The 15287-nt window shown below is 39.1% G+C and overlaps 1 protein-coding gene across 1 annotated transcript; it reads right to left on the bottom strand.

Moving 5' to 3' along the window:
- Nucleotides 1–13758: 13758 nt before the first annotated feature.
- LOC140664974 (uncharacterized) lies at nucleotides 13759–14724 on the bottom strand. Its single transcript, XM_072890614.1, has one exon. It carries the CDS (start codon nucleotides 14722–14724, stop codon nucleotides 13759–13761), a length of 966 nt encoding a protein of 321 aa, XP_072746715.1.
- Nucleotides 14725–15287: the final 563 nt, after the last annotated feature.

Here is a 15287-nt window from a genome sequence, read left to right as displayed (position 1 = left end):
GTGTGCCAAAACAAACATGGGATGAACCGACTGAACGGAAACACCACCACCGGATCGGATACGGTGGACCGGCGGAGGGGGGTTATTGTCCCTGACCCCCCTTCGTCGTCATCATACGAAGGGCTACCCGAGAGCTTACTGGCGAGGCCCTCGGGAGCAATGGCTATCGCCAGGGTTGAGATGATCCGCTCCGCTTGTCTAGAGCTGTTTAGGAAGCTGAAGAGGATCAGACTATCGGAGGAGTACAACACTGCTGAGGTGTGGTCGGAGAATGCCGCGGACATTATGTCCGACGTGTATGACTTGATCATAGAACACCTCGACAGTGTTGGGCTGATCCTGGAGGGTCACCGAGAGGAGAATGCTTCGGAGAGGATGAATCAGGGGATCCAGGTCCTCCCGAAGCGTAAGGGCAAGGCCCTTCAAGTCACTCCCGATAGCAAGAAGGTGGGCCTCCAGGCTGCTCTTGAAAGTGGGGAGGTGTACGTGTCCTGCGAGAGAAATCTTCGCGAAGAAGCGAAATCTGACTCGCAGGACACGATATTGATGGACTGCGAGGAGTTAATTGAGACTTCTCGCACTCCTAACGCGACCCCAGGGTCCACCCGCCAACCGCCGAGAGGACCACCGTCTGGTTTTAGTGGGTATACCTCGTTAAATAGGGGGAGTCCCACATACCCCCGGGGAGTTCCCGCCCCTCGAGGGATGCGTAACGCATTTCCAGACGAAAAAAAAAAAGGGATCGTGCCGACTTGGAAAGAGTGCTGAACGGGGTGGGACACGTCATTAGGCAATGCCGGTTCCGGTTTTGGTCGCCGGAGATCCCAACGCCAAATCGTGGGCTTGGGGTTCCTCGGTGACAGATGCAAGAGGCAAGATCCTAGAGGAGTGGGCCGAGGAGCTCGACCTGGTGATACTGAACCAGGGTCGGGTCCTCACATGCGTTCGCGGCAACGGGGGATCCATCATTGATGTAACGCTTGGATGCCCCGTGTCGCGCGCATGGGTGGCGCGTCATGTACTAGGCGGAGACAATGTCTAACCATAGATACATAAGGTTCAGCGTCTCCGACCCGTCCATGGGCGCCATGCCGGAGAGGCCCACCGAACGGAGGGGTACACCCCCACCAAGAGGATGGTGTGTGAAGAGGCTCGACACGGACCTCCTGATGGCTGCCGCAGTCACCAAGTCGGCGACGGAAGAGATGACCCGTCCCGTCGAGGATGTGGATGAAGGTGCGGCCCGACTCCGGGGGATGCTCACGGAAATGTGTGATGCGTCCATGCCTCGGAGGAGGGTCGCTCCCCCCGAAGAGATGCGTGTACTGGTGGACGCCTGAGCTCGCTGAGCTTCGCTCGGCGTGCAACAGGGAACGCCGCCGGTACACGCGTCAAATGAGACGACGGGACGGGGCCCTAACGGCGGCACCGCTGCGGGAAGCATATCATGATGCTAAAAAATCCCTACAGCGGGCCATCAGAACGGCCAAGGCTAGCGCATGGAATGAGCTCGTCCAAACACGGTGATTCGTGGGGGCGCCCGTACAAAATTGTGAGGAAAAAACTCAGTGCGGGCGGCCCACCGATCACTGAGGGGATGGACCCGCGGGTCCTGGAAGGGGTGGTATCCACTTTCTTCCCGGGGGGCGCGGACCAGATGGACGATGTCTTTAGATATTCGAGGATCGGCCGCGTCCCCTGGACAGAAGACCTGCGGGTAAAAGAGGACGAGCTCATGCGGGAGATCAAGAAAATCCGGGGCAAAAAGACTGCCCCGGGACCGGATGGAATCCCCGCAAGAGTGCTGGCCTTGACTGCCGAGGTCACTTTAGAGCTAGTGTCGAGCCTCTTCAACGAGTGCTTGAAGCAGGGAAGTTCCCTAGTGTGTGGAAGTGCGCGCGAATGGTGCTGCTCCCGAAAGCAGGAAAGCCGGTGAGCTCTCCCTCTGCGTACCGTCCCATATGCCTCCTCGATGAGGCGAGCAAGCTCTTTGAAAGAGTAGCTGCTCGCCTAAGGAGGAGTTTGTCCCGGAATGGTCCCAACCTGGCAGAACGCCAGTTTGGGTTCCGTGAGGGCCTTTCAACGATTGACGCGATAATGCGGGTAAAGGCTCTCACGGAACGGGCAGTGGCCAGGGGAGGAGTGGCGGTGGCGGTGTCCCTGGACATCGCCAACGCATTTAACACTCTCCCCTGGAAGAGTGTGCGCGGGGCCCTAAACTATCATAGGGTTTTCCACGTACATCCAAGAAATAATATGGGACTATTTCCGGGACAGAAATATAATGTACCCGAGACGGTACCGTAAAACACATAAGAGGGAGGTCCACCGTGGGGTTCCACAAGGGTCGGTCTTAGGACCACTCCTGTGGAACCTAGGATACGATTGGGTCCTGCGAGGGGCCCTCCTCCCGAGGCAGGAGCTTGTGTGTTACGCTGATGACACACTGGTCCTGTCCTGGGGGGATGACTGGAGCAGTGCCATCCGCCTCGCTGGAGTGGGAGCGAGGTACGTGGTCGGCCGTATTAGAAGGATGGGTCTCGGGGTGGCTCTACCAAAGACAGAGGTGATGTGATTCGCCCCTGTCGGCAAAAAGGGGCCGCCTCGGGACAAATCCAAAATTGAGATCGAGGGTGTCATGGTCGAGGTTGGGACCCAGTTGAATTACCTGGGCCTCATCCTCGACAGTCGGTGGAGCTTCGGGCTTCACTTTGAGAAACTGGCTCCCCGAGTGCGAGCGGTGTCTGCTGAGTTAAGCAGACTCATGCCCAATCTCGGGGGGCCGGGTGATGGGGCTCGCCGCCTGTATATGACGGCGGTCTAGTCCGTAGTAATGTACGGAGTCCCCGTATGGCACAATGTGGTAATGGCCAGCAGTAAGAATCTGCATGCTCTACGGAGTATGCAGAGGAGGCTGGCCATCCGCGTCATACGGGGGTATCGGACCGTCGCCTTTGAGGCGGCGTGCCTGGTGGCCGGGGTCATGTCCTAGATCTTCACGGCGGGCGCGTATACCGAGATGTATCGGATACGCGTAGCCCGCCGGGGGGATCCGGATTTAGGACCCCTGCCACCAAGGGCAGTTGCAAGGCTCAGGCTCCAGGCTCGGCGGCGCAAACTCTCAGAATGGGAAGAGGACCTGTCCAATGCCAGCGCTACACGCCGTCGAGGCTATCCGCCCATTCTTCTATGAATGGATGAACCGACGACACGGCGCCCTAAATTTCAGGACGGTGCAGGTGCTCACGGGGCACGGTTGCTACGAGGAGTACCTGCACCGAATAGGCAGAGAGCGGTCGGCCACGTGCCACCACTGTGGCGCCCCGGAGGACACCGCTGAGCACACCCTGGCTGAATGCCAGGCGTGGAGCAAACGGCAGGGTGTCCTCCGGGACGCCATAGGGGAGGAGGTCTCCCTGGCCGCCATGGTGAAAGCCATGGTGGTCGGGGAGGACCAATAGAAGGCGGCCGCCTCCTTCTGTGGGGACGTCATGTCCCGGAAGGAGGCGGCCGAAAGAAAGAGGAAGGCGGATCCCAATGCCCCTCCCTCTCGGAGAAGGAGGGGAGAGCGAGGATGCGGACGTATAACGCCCGCGTCCTCTAACCCTCCTAAGTGTCCCTTCTCCAGGGTCGCGGGGGTGCAGGTGCGGCGGACACCTGCATCCCATTGCACCGCGACCCAGCGAAGAGGCGACGTTGCGTGGTGGTCCCACAACGTCGCCATCGGTGCGGCATTGGACGCCGCGGAAGAAGAGTCCTCCCTCCTTCAACCCTTGACGAGGCCGAAGGACGGAGGACCTAGCGGGGACGGGTCCCGGTCGAATGCGAAAGTGACCCAGGGACCCGTCCATAACCGCAGCGTGGACCATCGTTGGGTTTTAGTGGGTATGCCCGACCATAACTAATTGGTCGAGTGAGTCCCACATACCCTCTGGGAGTCCCCGCTCCCAGAGGGATGCGTAAAGCATTTCCCAACGTAAAAAAAAGGGTTGAGGCCTTCCTCAATCCCTTTTTCTCATAATAAATGTAAATCTACATGGAAGACTCTTTTCTCAGTGTAACTAATGAGGAACTAATAATTTGGAAGCATAATATGACAAGCATTACTATACACACACATATATATATGTATACCTATATATGTATATATATATATATGCATACATATATATATATATATATAACCCACAAAACAAAAAAATATATATATATATTTTATAAAATTTTTTTATTAACGATAATTAAAATTTCATATAAGACCTTTAAAATAAATAAAAAATTATTCAAATTTTTAAGACAAACGTATAAGTACTTATGAAACAATAAATTTTATTCTTATCAATAAAATTAATATTAAATTATTAATTATTGATTTTTCTAATTATAATAAGGAAATAAACAAATAAAATATAATAAAAAGGAAGATTCATGATACTTATCTTAATAAATAACGATATGAATAAATAAGGAGCATCCTTCTTGTACTACCCATTTCCCTTTTCCATCGGAGACGGTGATTTTTAAATAAATAATATCGCCATCCTCCAATGAACTCTATTCCAGTGTGAATTTATTTATTTTGTATGAGACCTTCCCACTTAATATCAAATCTGCAAAGACATTTTATTTAGTAGATATATATTTAATCACAAGAATAATAATAATATTAATAATAATAATTGCTTTATTATAGAATAAGAAATTAATTCAAAGTATTCATGAACCATAAAATCTCTCATACAAATAAAATAATTGATTCCCTTATATTCGTTACTATACAGATATAACTTGTCCAAAACTTATAAATTAATTTACATCAATTTAATCAACAACTCATATTAAGTCAATTTTATCTTCCTCCAGAACAATAAATTAACAGATTGATCATCAATATCCATTATCCTTTCATATTTATGTTCTATCTAGTAATATTCTTTCTTTTTCCACCAGGCTCAATCACGAACATGCTCATACATACATAAATTTTATAAAATTATCATTTTCTTATTAGTTGCAAATCTTACTAAATAAAATATCAATTTTATCAATTATAAAAAAAAATATAATAAATTCTTAATAATAACAATTAATATAGTTAACCCATTTTCATATAATTCGTTAGTACATGCAACAATAATTGTTTAAACAACGAAATTTATATTCCATACGAAACTATTAATCACATACCTTACCCCCTTATCCGAAAATCCATAAATAACCACCGATTTCTTTGTTAAAATAATAAATACTTTCGACACGTCTTAGACCATATGTTCCTCCTTAAGCCATAAACTATATAACTTCCTAGAGTTACCACTCTTATACCATTTTGCATTAAGGGACCAAATTTGGTCCACCAATTGATTACGACCTGAGGAACTAGAACATAAATATTAAAATTCTGTGTACACCCATTAACACATATATATTAACTTATTGAAAACGACCTTTTAGATTTAAATTTATAAAAATTTACAAACAACAATTTATCTTTTCCATATAAAATTTAGTCAAGTCATTATAATTAAACTCCTGTATAATTATAAATATTATTTTTCCAACATAAGTTAATTAACAAGTTACTTATATAATTGAACAACTTAAGATTTATCGGGAATACGATATTAGAAATTTTTCTCATTTATTCTATTCTACTTGTAAATTAATAATTTCCAACAAATTTTTTCCTTATGATCAATTAAAAATAGTATTTTATAATAACAATAAAAAACATAAAATTTATTGCAAAATAAATAAAAAATTAACAAAAATTTCTAAATTGCCCGAAACTTCGAGGACATGCTTTTTAGCCTATTTTACACATTTTAGCCGCGATTTTTGATTTTTTGACTTAAGGATTCCAAATACCTTTAAATACCCTTACTACTATTAAACTAAGATTTATACAAAATTTCAACTAAATTGAGACAACTTTAGAATTCTACTATTCAATAGATCACAGTTTTGCGCCTGCAAAAATATAATTTGAAACGTCTATTTTATGCAATATCTCCTGACGACCTTATAGGCAAAATTTCGTAAACTTACCCCTAATAGGTTCCGAAATACTTCCATTTGTTTATAAGACGTCAGCCATCTTGATTTTACTGGTCCATCCTAAGAAGACCGGATCAATTCCATTGTAATAGACTCGAACCGACGATAATCAGTCCCTAATCTCGATTCTCCAAATCATTCCCTATAATAGTTAATTAAATAAATTAATTATATGAATTATAAAATTCCTTATTAACAAGTTATGATAATACCTAATACTCACTACTGAATAATAGAGACGATATCTTACTTTAAAGTCACCCTATATACATCTCTTGTATACCGGGTGTCAAAAAATCATTACTCGTTAAATTTTAAAATTCAAATATCTATAATATTCCCAACACTTACATGCTAAAGACATATAAATCTTATCCTTATCTCTTTTAATTAGCTCCAAATAAATTAAGAATAAATGAGACCTCAAACAACTGATACTGAAATTCAACAAGACACCTTTGTTGACCCTGAAATTATATTGGAGACCTTAATCCAATTTATAGAAAAAAATAAAGAAAATATTATTTACAATTTAGATAACATTATTAAAGAATTTTTAAATCAAGCTTCTATTATGATAATCCCAGATCAGTAAAAAAATCTCCTGATTTATTAGTTCTTAGATCACACTAATCCTGCTCTCGGCGAAGCCCTGGGTATAGCCGATTTAGACAGATTACCCAAAAACTTAAATAGAGAGCAACCCTGTTATTGACACCTCGGTAGATGATAACAGTGGGTTACTGCACGTGACAATAGACACATATATACAACTCCTACAACTTTCGGACTATAATTATGCCGAAGTTATTCAGTGTAAAGTGGAAATATCACGAACAATTTATCACTGTGGAGTCTCGCATATCTCTGTTGTTTACAATGGAAGAGCAGATTATGTGCACGAAACAGGATACACTCAATGCCTACGGATGTTTCAAGGCGGAACTCTAACCCTGGAAGCAGGAAGTCTCCTCACAGGCTTAAAGGTCAACCAGACTACGTATCGCAGCCTTACCATGGCCGGCCGAATACAAAACGACGGAGCCTGCAAAGGAACTCAATACTCCGATCCTTATGGAACCTGGGACGACGTTGTAGTCCAAGCTGTCGCCCAGATTACTCTCAAGTCTTCGTATGTACCTGTAAAATTAAATTCAGGAAAAATACGACTAAGATCTGGAACGATCTGTACACTCGCTGACACCTTCTGTCTCGACTCCGACGACGGATACACGTACTGGAAACCTATGCCTACGTCATCCTGCGACTTCAATATGACGTCCTTTACGAGGGTCCAGCAACCAAAATGATAACCAATATCAATCAACGTCTGCAGTTATCTACAGTTTAACAACTGAAGATATTACTTTAGCTCTTACAAAAACCAAGGAACAACCACTATGTGGATATACTCTCCTTCGTACAGAGCACCCGAAATTCTTCATTCTGGAAACTAAAAAGGGAGATACATTCGCTAGTCGAAGTACTATCCCAATCAACAATCTAGATATTTTCACATATATGAACTCCAAGTTCATATACGTGGAAAAACACATACGACACCAGATGACATCTTTATATTACAACGTTATGCAGCAAAAATGTGAACTAGAAAGATAAGTTATAACAAACGCTTTGTCTTTCGCTACTCTTCAACCCGATAATTTCGCTTATCGACTCATAAAAGGACCTAGATACATGGCTGTCACCACCGGAGAAGCCGTTCAAATAATCAAATGTATTCCAGTCGACGTTACAGTAAGAAAGACTGAAGAATGTTACACAGAACTATCCGTCATAGTACGCAATAGTTCATACTTTCTCACCCCAAAATCAAGAATCATTACTAAAATTGGTAATGAAAAAGAATGTAGTTACGAACTACCCACTCTTTATCGAATTGAAAACACATGGGTTTAATTCACTCCGAAACTTCAGGTACGACAGTTACCTCCTCCGCAATTACGACCAATGGCATCCTTGTCATGGGAATACTTGACGCCTGGACCATTGGCTATCAGCGGAATCTATTCCGAAGTAGATATAGAAAAACTAAGGGATCATATCATGTTCCCTGCAGAAAAACCAGCCTTGTTGAATGCAGTCGCTAGAGGATTAACCGGACATTCCGTAAATCCTGACACTCTCTCCATGTATAATTTACTGGACGAAGAATCGCTCAACAAAATAGTCGAAGGTACCGTCTCCCGCGTATGGAAGGGATACCTAAATTTCGGCTCTGCAACCGCTGGAATTGTTGGAATATTAATGATAATCTGACTAATAAAATTCATCATCGATATCACAATCCACGGGATACGCTCTTCATACAGTCTATGGATGCAGTGTACATCTGATCGGAGCCCTATGGAGCTCACTTACCTACTGCTACATCTCGCTCGCGGACCAGTCGACAGACATGGAAACCATGAAGACGGCAACGATACACCAACACCCCCATCCGCACCACCTAATTCAATAGAGGACCCTGTAACCCGACAGCTACCTGCAGTTGCCCGAGACAGTGATCCTGACACATCGACAACCGTAAATATAACTGATTCCAATTCTCAATTTTATATAAATCTAAGGAATCAATTGCAAGGCATAGAACAAATTCCTACGAAAACATCGGAATTCGTTCTCAAATAGGGAGGGAGGTGTGACGTCCCGTCATTTTTTCGAATCCAAAAATTTAATTTCTTATATAATATAATAATCACAGCCCAAAATTGCATAAGAATAATTATCTCTCTATTATTATTACTTGCTTATTACATATATAATCACGCTCTTATTAATTATATTTAAATATTCAATATTACATTATCAATTATATTATAAAATATTAAAGAATAATAAATAACAGTAGAAGTAGATTACCGTATAGCATATAACGGACTATACTTGCAAACTATAACTTATGAGACAAGAATCCGATAAAAAAAGCAATGCGAAATAATAACAATTCTTTTCCTTATTAAAATAAGTATTCTTGAACTTTAATTTAATTAAAACTTGCCTAAGAAGCCAAATGGAAGCATCAGGATAGATCCATCCTTTATTAAAGTCAACAGTAATAATGATGCATATATAAAATTTATTTAAATATATACAAGAATTTGAAGTTATTAATATTATCCTAATGGTTTCAATTGCCAATATCGATTCAACTTACACTATCGTTCGTTAGACATCGTTATGTCTCCAACAATATAGTTATTCGAAAATTTACGAAATTATTATTAACAATTAATTTTAATAACAAATGAAGGAGACGACCTAGCACTCTGAAACATAGCTAACGTGATCACTATTTCAAGTAGAGTAAAAAGAAATTAATCTGGTTCCTCTAGGACCAACTAGTAAAAACAAAATGGTGGACCTCTTATAAACAAATAAAAACTTCTCTTAAACTAATGCACGAAATAAAACGAAATTTGAACGGCATCATATACAAAGGCCCCTTTTTAAGACCGGAGTAATTGCACGTTGATTCGTTAGCCCAGTAAAAACAAAATGGCCGTCACTTTGTTTAAATTAATTCCGATTTTCATGAAACTTTCCATAAATGTTATACTTAAAGATTTATACACGATTTAGCTAGTTTCGAATTTCTAAGTCTAAAGATAAAAAATCCAAAATGGCGATTTTTAAAGTTGCTCCAAATCAGCTGAGACTTTACACATATCTTAGTTTTGTTACTTTAAGGCCAGTCAACATATTTTCGATCCTCTAAGTCCAAAAACAAAAAAGTTAAAAATGGCAGCCAAAAATTTTAAAATTGCCTAAAACGCATACCCTCAAAGTTTCAATTCATTTGGAAGTATACAACTAAAACCCCTTAATTGTTAGTTAAAAATTAATAATTTTACTCTTAAATATTATTTTTACCAATATTAAGAATGAGCACCACTGATAAGTACATAATTACAATAATGCACCTATGATATTATAATAAATAATTAAGTAACAAACTCTCTTTGCAACCATTAAGAAGCCGTAACTATATTAATACATATTAATAAATAATTAATAATGGATAAATTTAAATTTAATTCCAAAGTCACTAAATAATTTTAGAATGAGAACCACTGGCAACAATAATTGTTGCAAACAGAAAAGGGCTTAAATAAAAATTATAACACATTATATCATAATCGAGAGTCTTAATATATAATTATTATATAAAATAATTATATATATTAAATAATTAAATATTTCATTAAATAATTTATTAGCATTTATATATGAAAATTTTACGTTCATTAAGATCTTTACAATTTTTACTAAAACTCTCCATTATAAAATAATGTAAAAATCGAACAATGTATTATTTAAATATTATTAATATTATATTCTAGCGAAAATATTATTTTATAATAACCTTTATTCATTATAAAATTAACAAAAACCAAATTGTACTTATAAAAAGATCGATTGTTAATTAATTAATTAACATAGAAGCATAATTTATTAATTACAAAAATAATGAGAATATTAACCATATTCAATTTGACTAAAGGATATATATATATATATATACATATTTTGATCTTTTTATAAATTTTAATATGTGAATAAGCTATGCGAATTTATATTATTTCTCTTATAATAGCACGGAATCCAAAATATCAAAATAATTAATCAATTCTTATATCAAAAGGTAGAGTAAAAATTCCTGATTTCATACATATATATATGTTCAGGAAATAATTAACAATTACTTCAATATAAGAAAAAGAAAATTAGAGTTATAAAAGAAATTTATATGTTAAAATATTATACGCTTATAACAAATGACCTTTGAATAACCTTCATTATACTACAAGAAAATTAAATATTGGAATAATTATTTGATTTTTATATCAAAATGTAAAGCAAAAATTCCTGAATCGATACATATATATATATATATATATATATGTTTATAAAATTATTAACGGTTTCCCTGCAATTAATTAAAGAAAATTAGCGTTATAAAAGAATTCATGTATTAAATATTATAAGCCTTAGTGCAAGGAAAGTATCAAGTTTCATCTTGCACCTGCGTCATCTTGAAAGATTGTTTAAACGGCGGCATCTCTTTGTAAGCCGCCGCGCTCAATACCGAAAATTACCTCTGCATATACTGAGGGAGCCCACAAGCTCGAGATCCCCGATCCCCGCGGCCCACATTCAATCTGAATATAAGGCGCGTCCGCGGACGACCAGAGCATTCAGTCGGAAATTTTCAAGAGAACAACTACAAGGAAGAACTATTCAGTCGGAAATTTTCAAGCAAGCAACAACAAGAAAAGGAGAACTATTCAGTCGGAAATTTTTGAACAAGTAACATCAAGCAAAAACCATTCAGTCGGAAATTTTCAAGAGAACAACAACTAGAAGAACTATTCAGTCGGAAATTTTCAAGAGAGCTACAACAAGAAAGGAAGAGCCATCCAGTAACTACTAATCAGCAGTTAAATACTTGTAAGTAAAATTGTACTAAGGATTATACTGAATAAAGACTTATAAACTTTTCAATCTTCGAACTTAGAAATATTTTCCCACTCTTCGAACTTAGAATATTTTCACACTTAGAAATATTTTATGATCTTCGTACTTAGAATATTTTCATACATGTTAATACTTATACTATTTTATGCCGCTGAATCCATTGAATCTTATACTTATATTATTTCACTGACTCTTTTGATAGAATAATTCTGAGATAGAATTATTTCATAATACTTTAATTTTATAGATTCAATGTTACATTTTTACGATTAATACTTATATTTTATTTCGATACCGACACTTATATTATTTTATCTCTTATTTCATACTTGATAATATTTCGTCTTTCACTGATCTTTAATCGATACTTGTATTCCACACCCTTATCCTATATTACCTATTACCTTATAACATAATACTACCTCTTTTATTTTTAGTCGTTATTTAATCTAATTTCAAATCATTACAGTTTACTTTAAATTATTTTATTGTTTGATATAATTCAATTGTTGAATTATTAAATTATTCCAACGATATCCTGTCATAAGATCACCTCTGTGCGTCACGTTCATTGCGCGATATTTGTCATGGTGTCATGGAGTTCCTAGAACTTCCTCAGCCTCTCGTTAGTGCCGAGTGAATTGTATTCTCACCACCAGACTATATCAAACATACAATAACAGGATTCAGCGTGCCTGCTTCCACCTGAACAATAAAAAGATGTCGTGTAAAGTAAGCTCCTACAGTGGCAGGTGCCATCGATACTGGCTTCTGAATCCGTTCACTGACTAACAGTGGCCTACGCCTTTCCTCATAGGGTCATCTTCCCTATTTGGAAAACAGAGTTTTATTGTAACACCGAGTGACAGTGATTTTTCTTTTTTTTTCTTAAATTTACTACAGCACGTATTTGTTAAATAATTGAATATTCGATTTATATTTATACGAGTTTATCCAACTCTTTCAAGATTAATTAAAGTCATTCGACTTGAATTATGCAGTGAGTTCAGATGCTGGATAAGGATACTCTCCAGGCCGCACGATCTCACGGCAGATTCAGTCTTATTAATTATCGATATTAAACCGGATTTGTGTGGTGAGTTCAGATGCTGGATAAGGATACTCTCCAGGCCGCACGATCTCACAACTCACAATCCCCGGTGATAGGTTCGATTTACGATTGCCGAAGCCAACCTCGTACATAGAGATTAGTGAAAGCAACCTAAACCGAAATAGAATAAATAACTGCAACAAAGTATTCAAGTCTTAAAATCTACCCAGTATACTCAGTTTATCAAATCAAATTTATACAGCAATATTAAACCGGATTTGTGCAAATAAGTTCAGATGCTGGATAAGGATACTCTCCAAGCCGCACGATCTTATGACACACGATCCCCGGTAATAAATTCAGCTTGACTGCCGATACGAATCTTATGCGAAGGATTCGTGGAAACAACATAAACTGAAATTGAGTATGCCAAAAACCCGACGTGCTGGTAGGAAACATATACTAAGGCGATTGAAAGCTCGTCTTCTTAAAGCTATAAACGACTGTCTTTCTAATTCCACAACCGATTCCGAACAAATTCCTCTTATCGAACCTTCCTCTTCCAATTCAAGAATCTTCTTCTTATATTATAGATTGTAAAAACAATTACATACATCCTATCGATACCGATATAGGTCCCCGTCCTTTAATAATAAATCCTGCTACCATCGGAGAATTAATAAATAAAAGATTTATCGCCAATCCCTCTGACCTTAAATCATCTTGTAACAAAGAAAGTTAAGATATTTATAGATTTTGCAAAGCAACACGCCGCTATTCAGCTTGTAATCTGAAGGCGACGCGTCATTATTCAAACTCAGAATTGTTCCATCAACTTTATTCCGATTTTTTTCTTATTTTCAAATAGAATTCAATAATTTATTAATAGACAACCGTTTACTTAATTACGATTATACTTAACAACATTTTTCCAACAAAGTAAGTTCTTCATTAATTATTTTGTAACTATTCTTTATTTCTGAAGTCTTGTCAAGTACGCAGACTCTATAATATCACTCACAAGGAATATACACACAAGAATTATTATAACCATCTTTATTCTTTTTTTTCAACAAATATACAGGCTTATGTACTACTCATAATAAAAATATAATATTAATAAATCAATAAATACTTCATTTCACCTTGTGTCAATCCGTTTCTACCTGTACTGAAATAAAAGATCCTAGCTCTCGGCGTCCCTGGGTATAGCCGGTGCATTGCAGGTTGCCCATAAAAATAGAGAGCACCCTTCGTTGGTCTTCTCCGAGGAAAGATCGACAAGGAACGTCACTGGACGTGACAGGAGAATATCGCTCATCCATGACTAAAACCAGGATGTCTTCTTGTAAAGACGGGGATGGTTGATTCCATTTGTACATTGAGAGATACCGTTGAAGATATCCTTTAGACCATAACTTCCAGAAACTATCAAACATTTGTCTTGAGAGTTGCCATCGAGATAAATGTGAAATTTTTACATTTTCGAGTGATGGTTTGAGGACTGTCGCCAAAGAGCTACCAATGAGAAAATGAGCCGGAGTGAGAACGTTCAAATCGTCAGGATCATCAGTGAGTGCGCAGAGTGGTCGAGAATTGAGTATGGCTTCAACCTGCGTTAGAAAGGTGGTCATCTTTTCGTAAGTTAATATTTGATTTCCTATTACTCTCCTCAGGTGGTATTTCACCGACTTCACTCCGGCTTCCCATTTTTCTCCGAAATGGGGTGTGACTGGAGGGATAAACTTCCATAGAGTGCCATCCTTTGATAATAATGAAAAAGGCGGTCGAGTTCCTTTGAACTTGAAAAAAACAAACTGGAGCTCCTTGTCAGCTCCCTTGAGGTTGATGCCGCAGTCACTAGTTAGAGTAGCACAAATACCTCTCCTTGACACAAATCGTTTATAGGCTGATATGAATGCTTCAGTCGAATAATCAGTAACCAATTCTACGTGAATAGCAAAGGTTGATAAATACACAAATAGGGCGATGTAACCTTTGTATGTTCTTGAATTTTTTCCTTTCCAGTTTTTCAAAATGATCGGTCCAGCATAATCAATGCCAGAGTGAAGGAAAGGACGAGATGGGGTTACTCTTTCCGCAGGTAGTTGTCTCATTATTTGATGAACTCGTCTTTGGCGATATTGAGCACACTATACATTTTAAAATAAAAGATCGAACAGGTGCTCGTCCTCCAATGATCCAGAACTCGCTTCTAATCAAAGAAAGAGTTAACTGGGTTCCTCCATGTAGCGTTTTAATGTGAGCATCTGAAATGATTAAGGAGGTTAGTGCAGAATTGCGAGGCAAAATTAATGGATGTTTTGAAATGCGGATTTTGAAAGGCGGATAAGGGTGCTGACTGAAGTCGACCGCCTACTCGTATAAGTCCTTGAGAATCAATCCATGGAGTAAGACGTAGAAGTTGATTTAATCGAGGAAGCAGTTGTTGATTAGAGATAAGTTTGATTTCCTATTGAAAAGCACATTGCTGAATTTCTTTTACCCAGTAGAGTTTGGCGTTTTCCAGTTCTTGAGTTGTGATCGGTTGATTTAATAGATTCGTTCGATTTCCTTTGAAACGAGATAAGGCGCGTGTACATAGAACAGTTATTCTTAATAATCGGTTAAGACTTGAATATTTATATAAATAATATTCCAGAGATTGGTGTTTGGACAA

The sequence above is a fragment of the Anoplolepis gracilipes genome, chromosome 4 (genome assembly GCF_047496725.1).
Source record: "Anoplolepis gracilipes chromosome 4, ASM4749672v1, whole genome shotgun sequence".
In the NCBI taxonomy this organism is placed as follows: Eukaryota; Metazoa; Arthropoda; class Insecta; order Hymenoptera; family Formicidae; genus Anoplolepis; species Anoplolepis gracilipes.
Note: the sequence above shows the minus strand (reverse complement) of the source record. Positions and strands in the feature narration are given on the sequence as shown.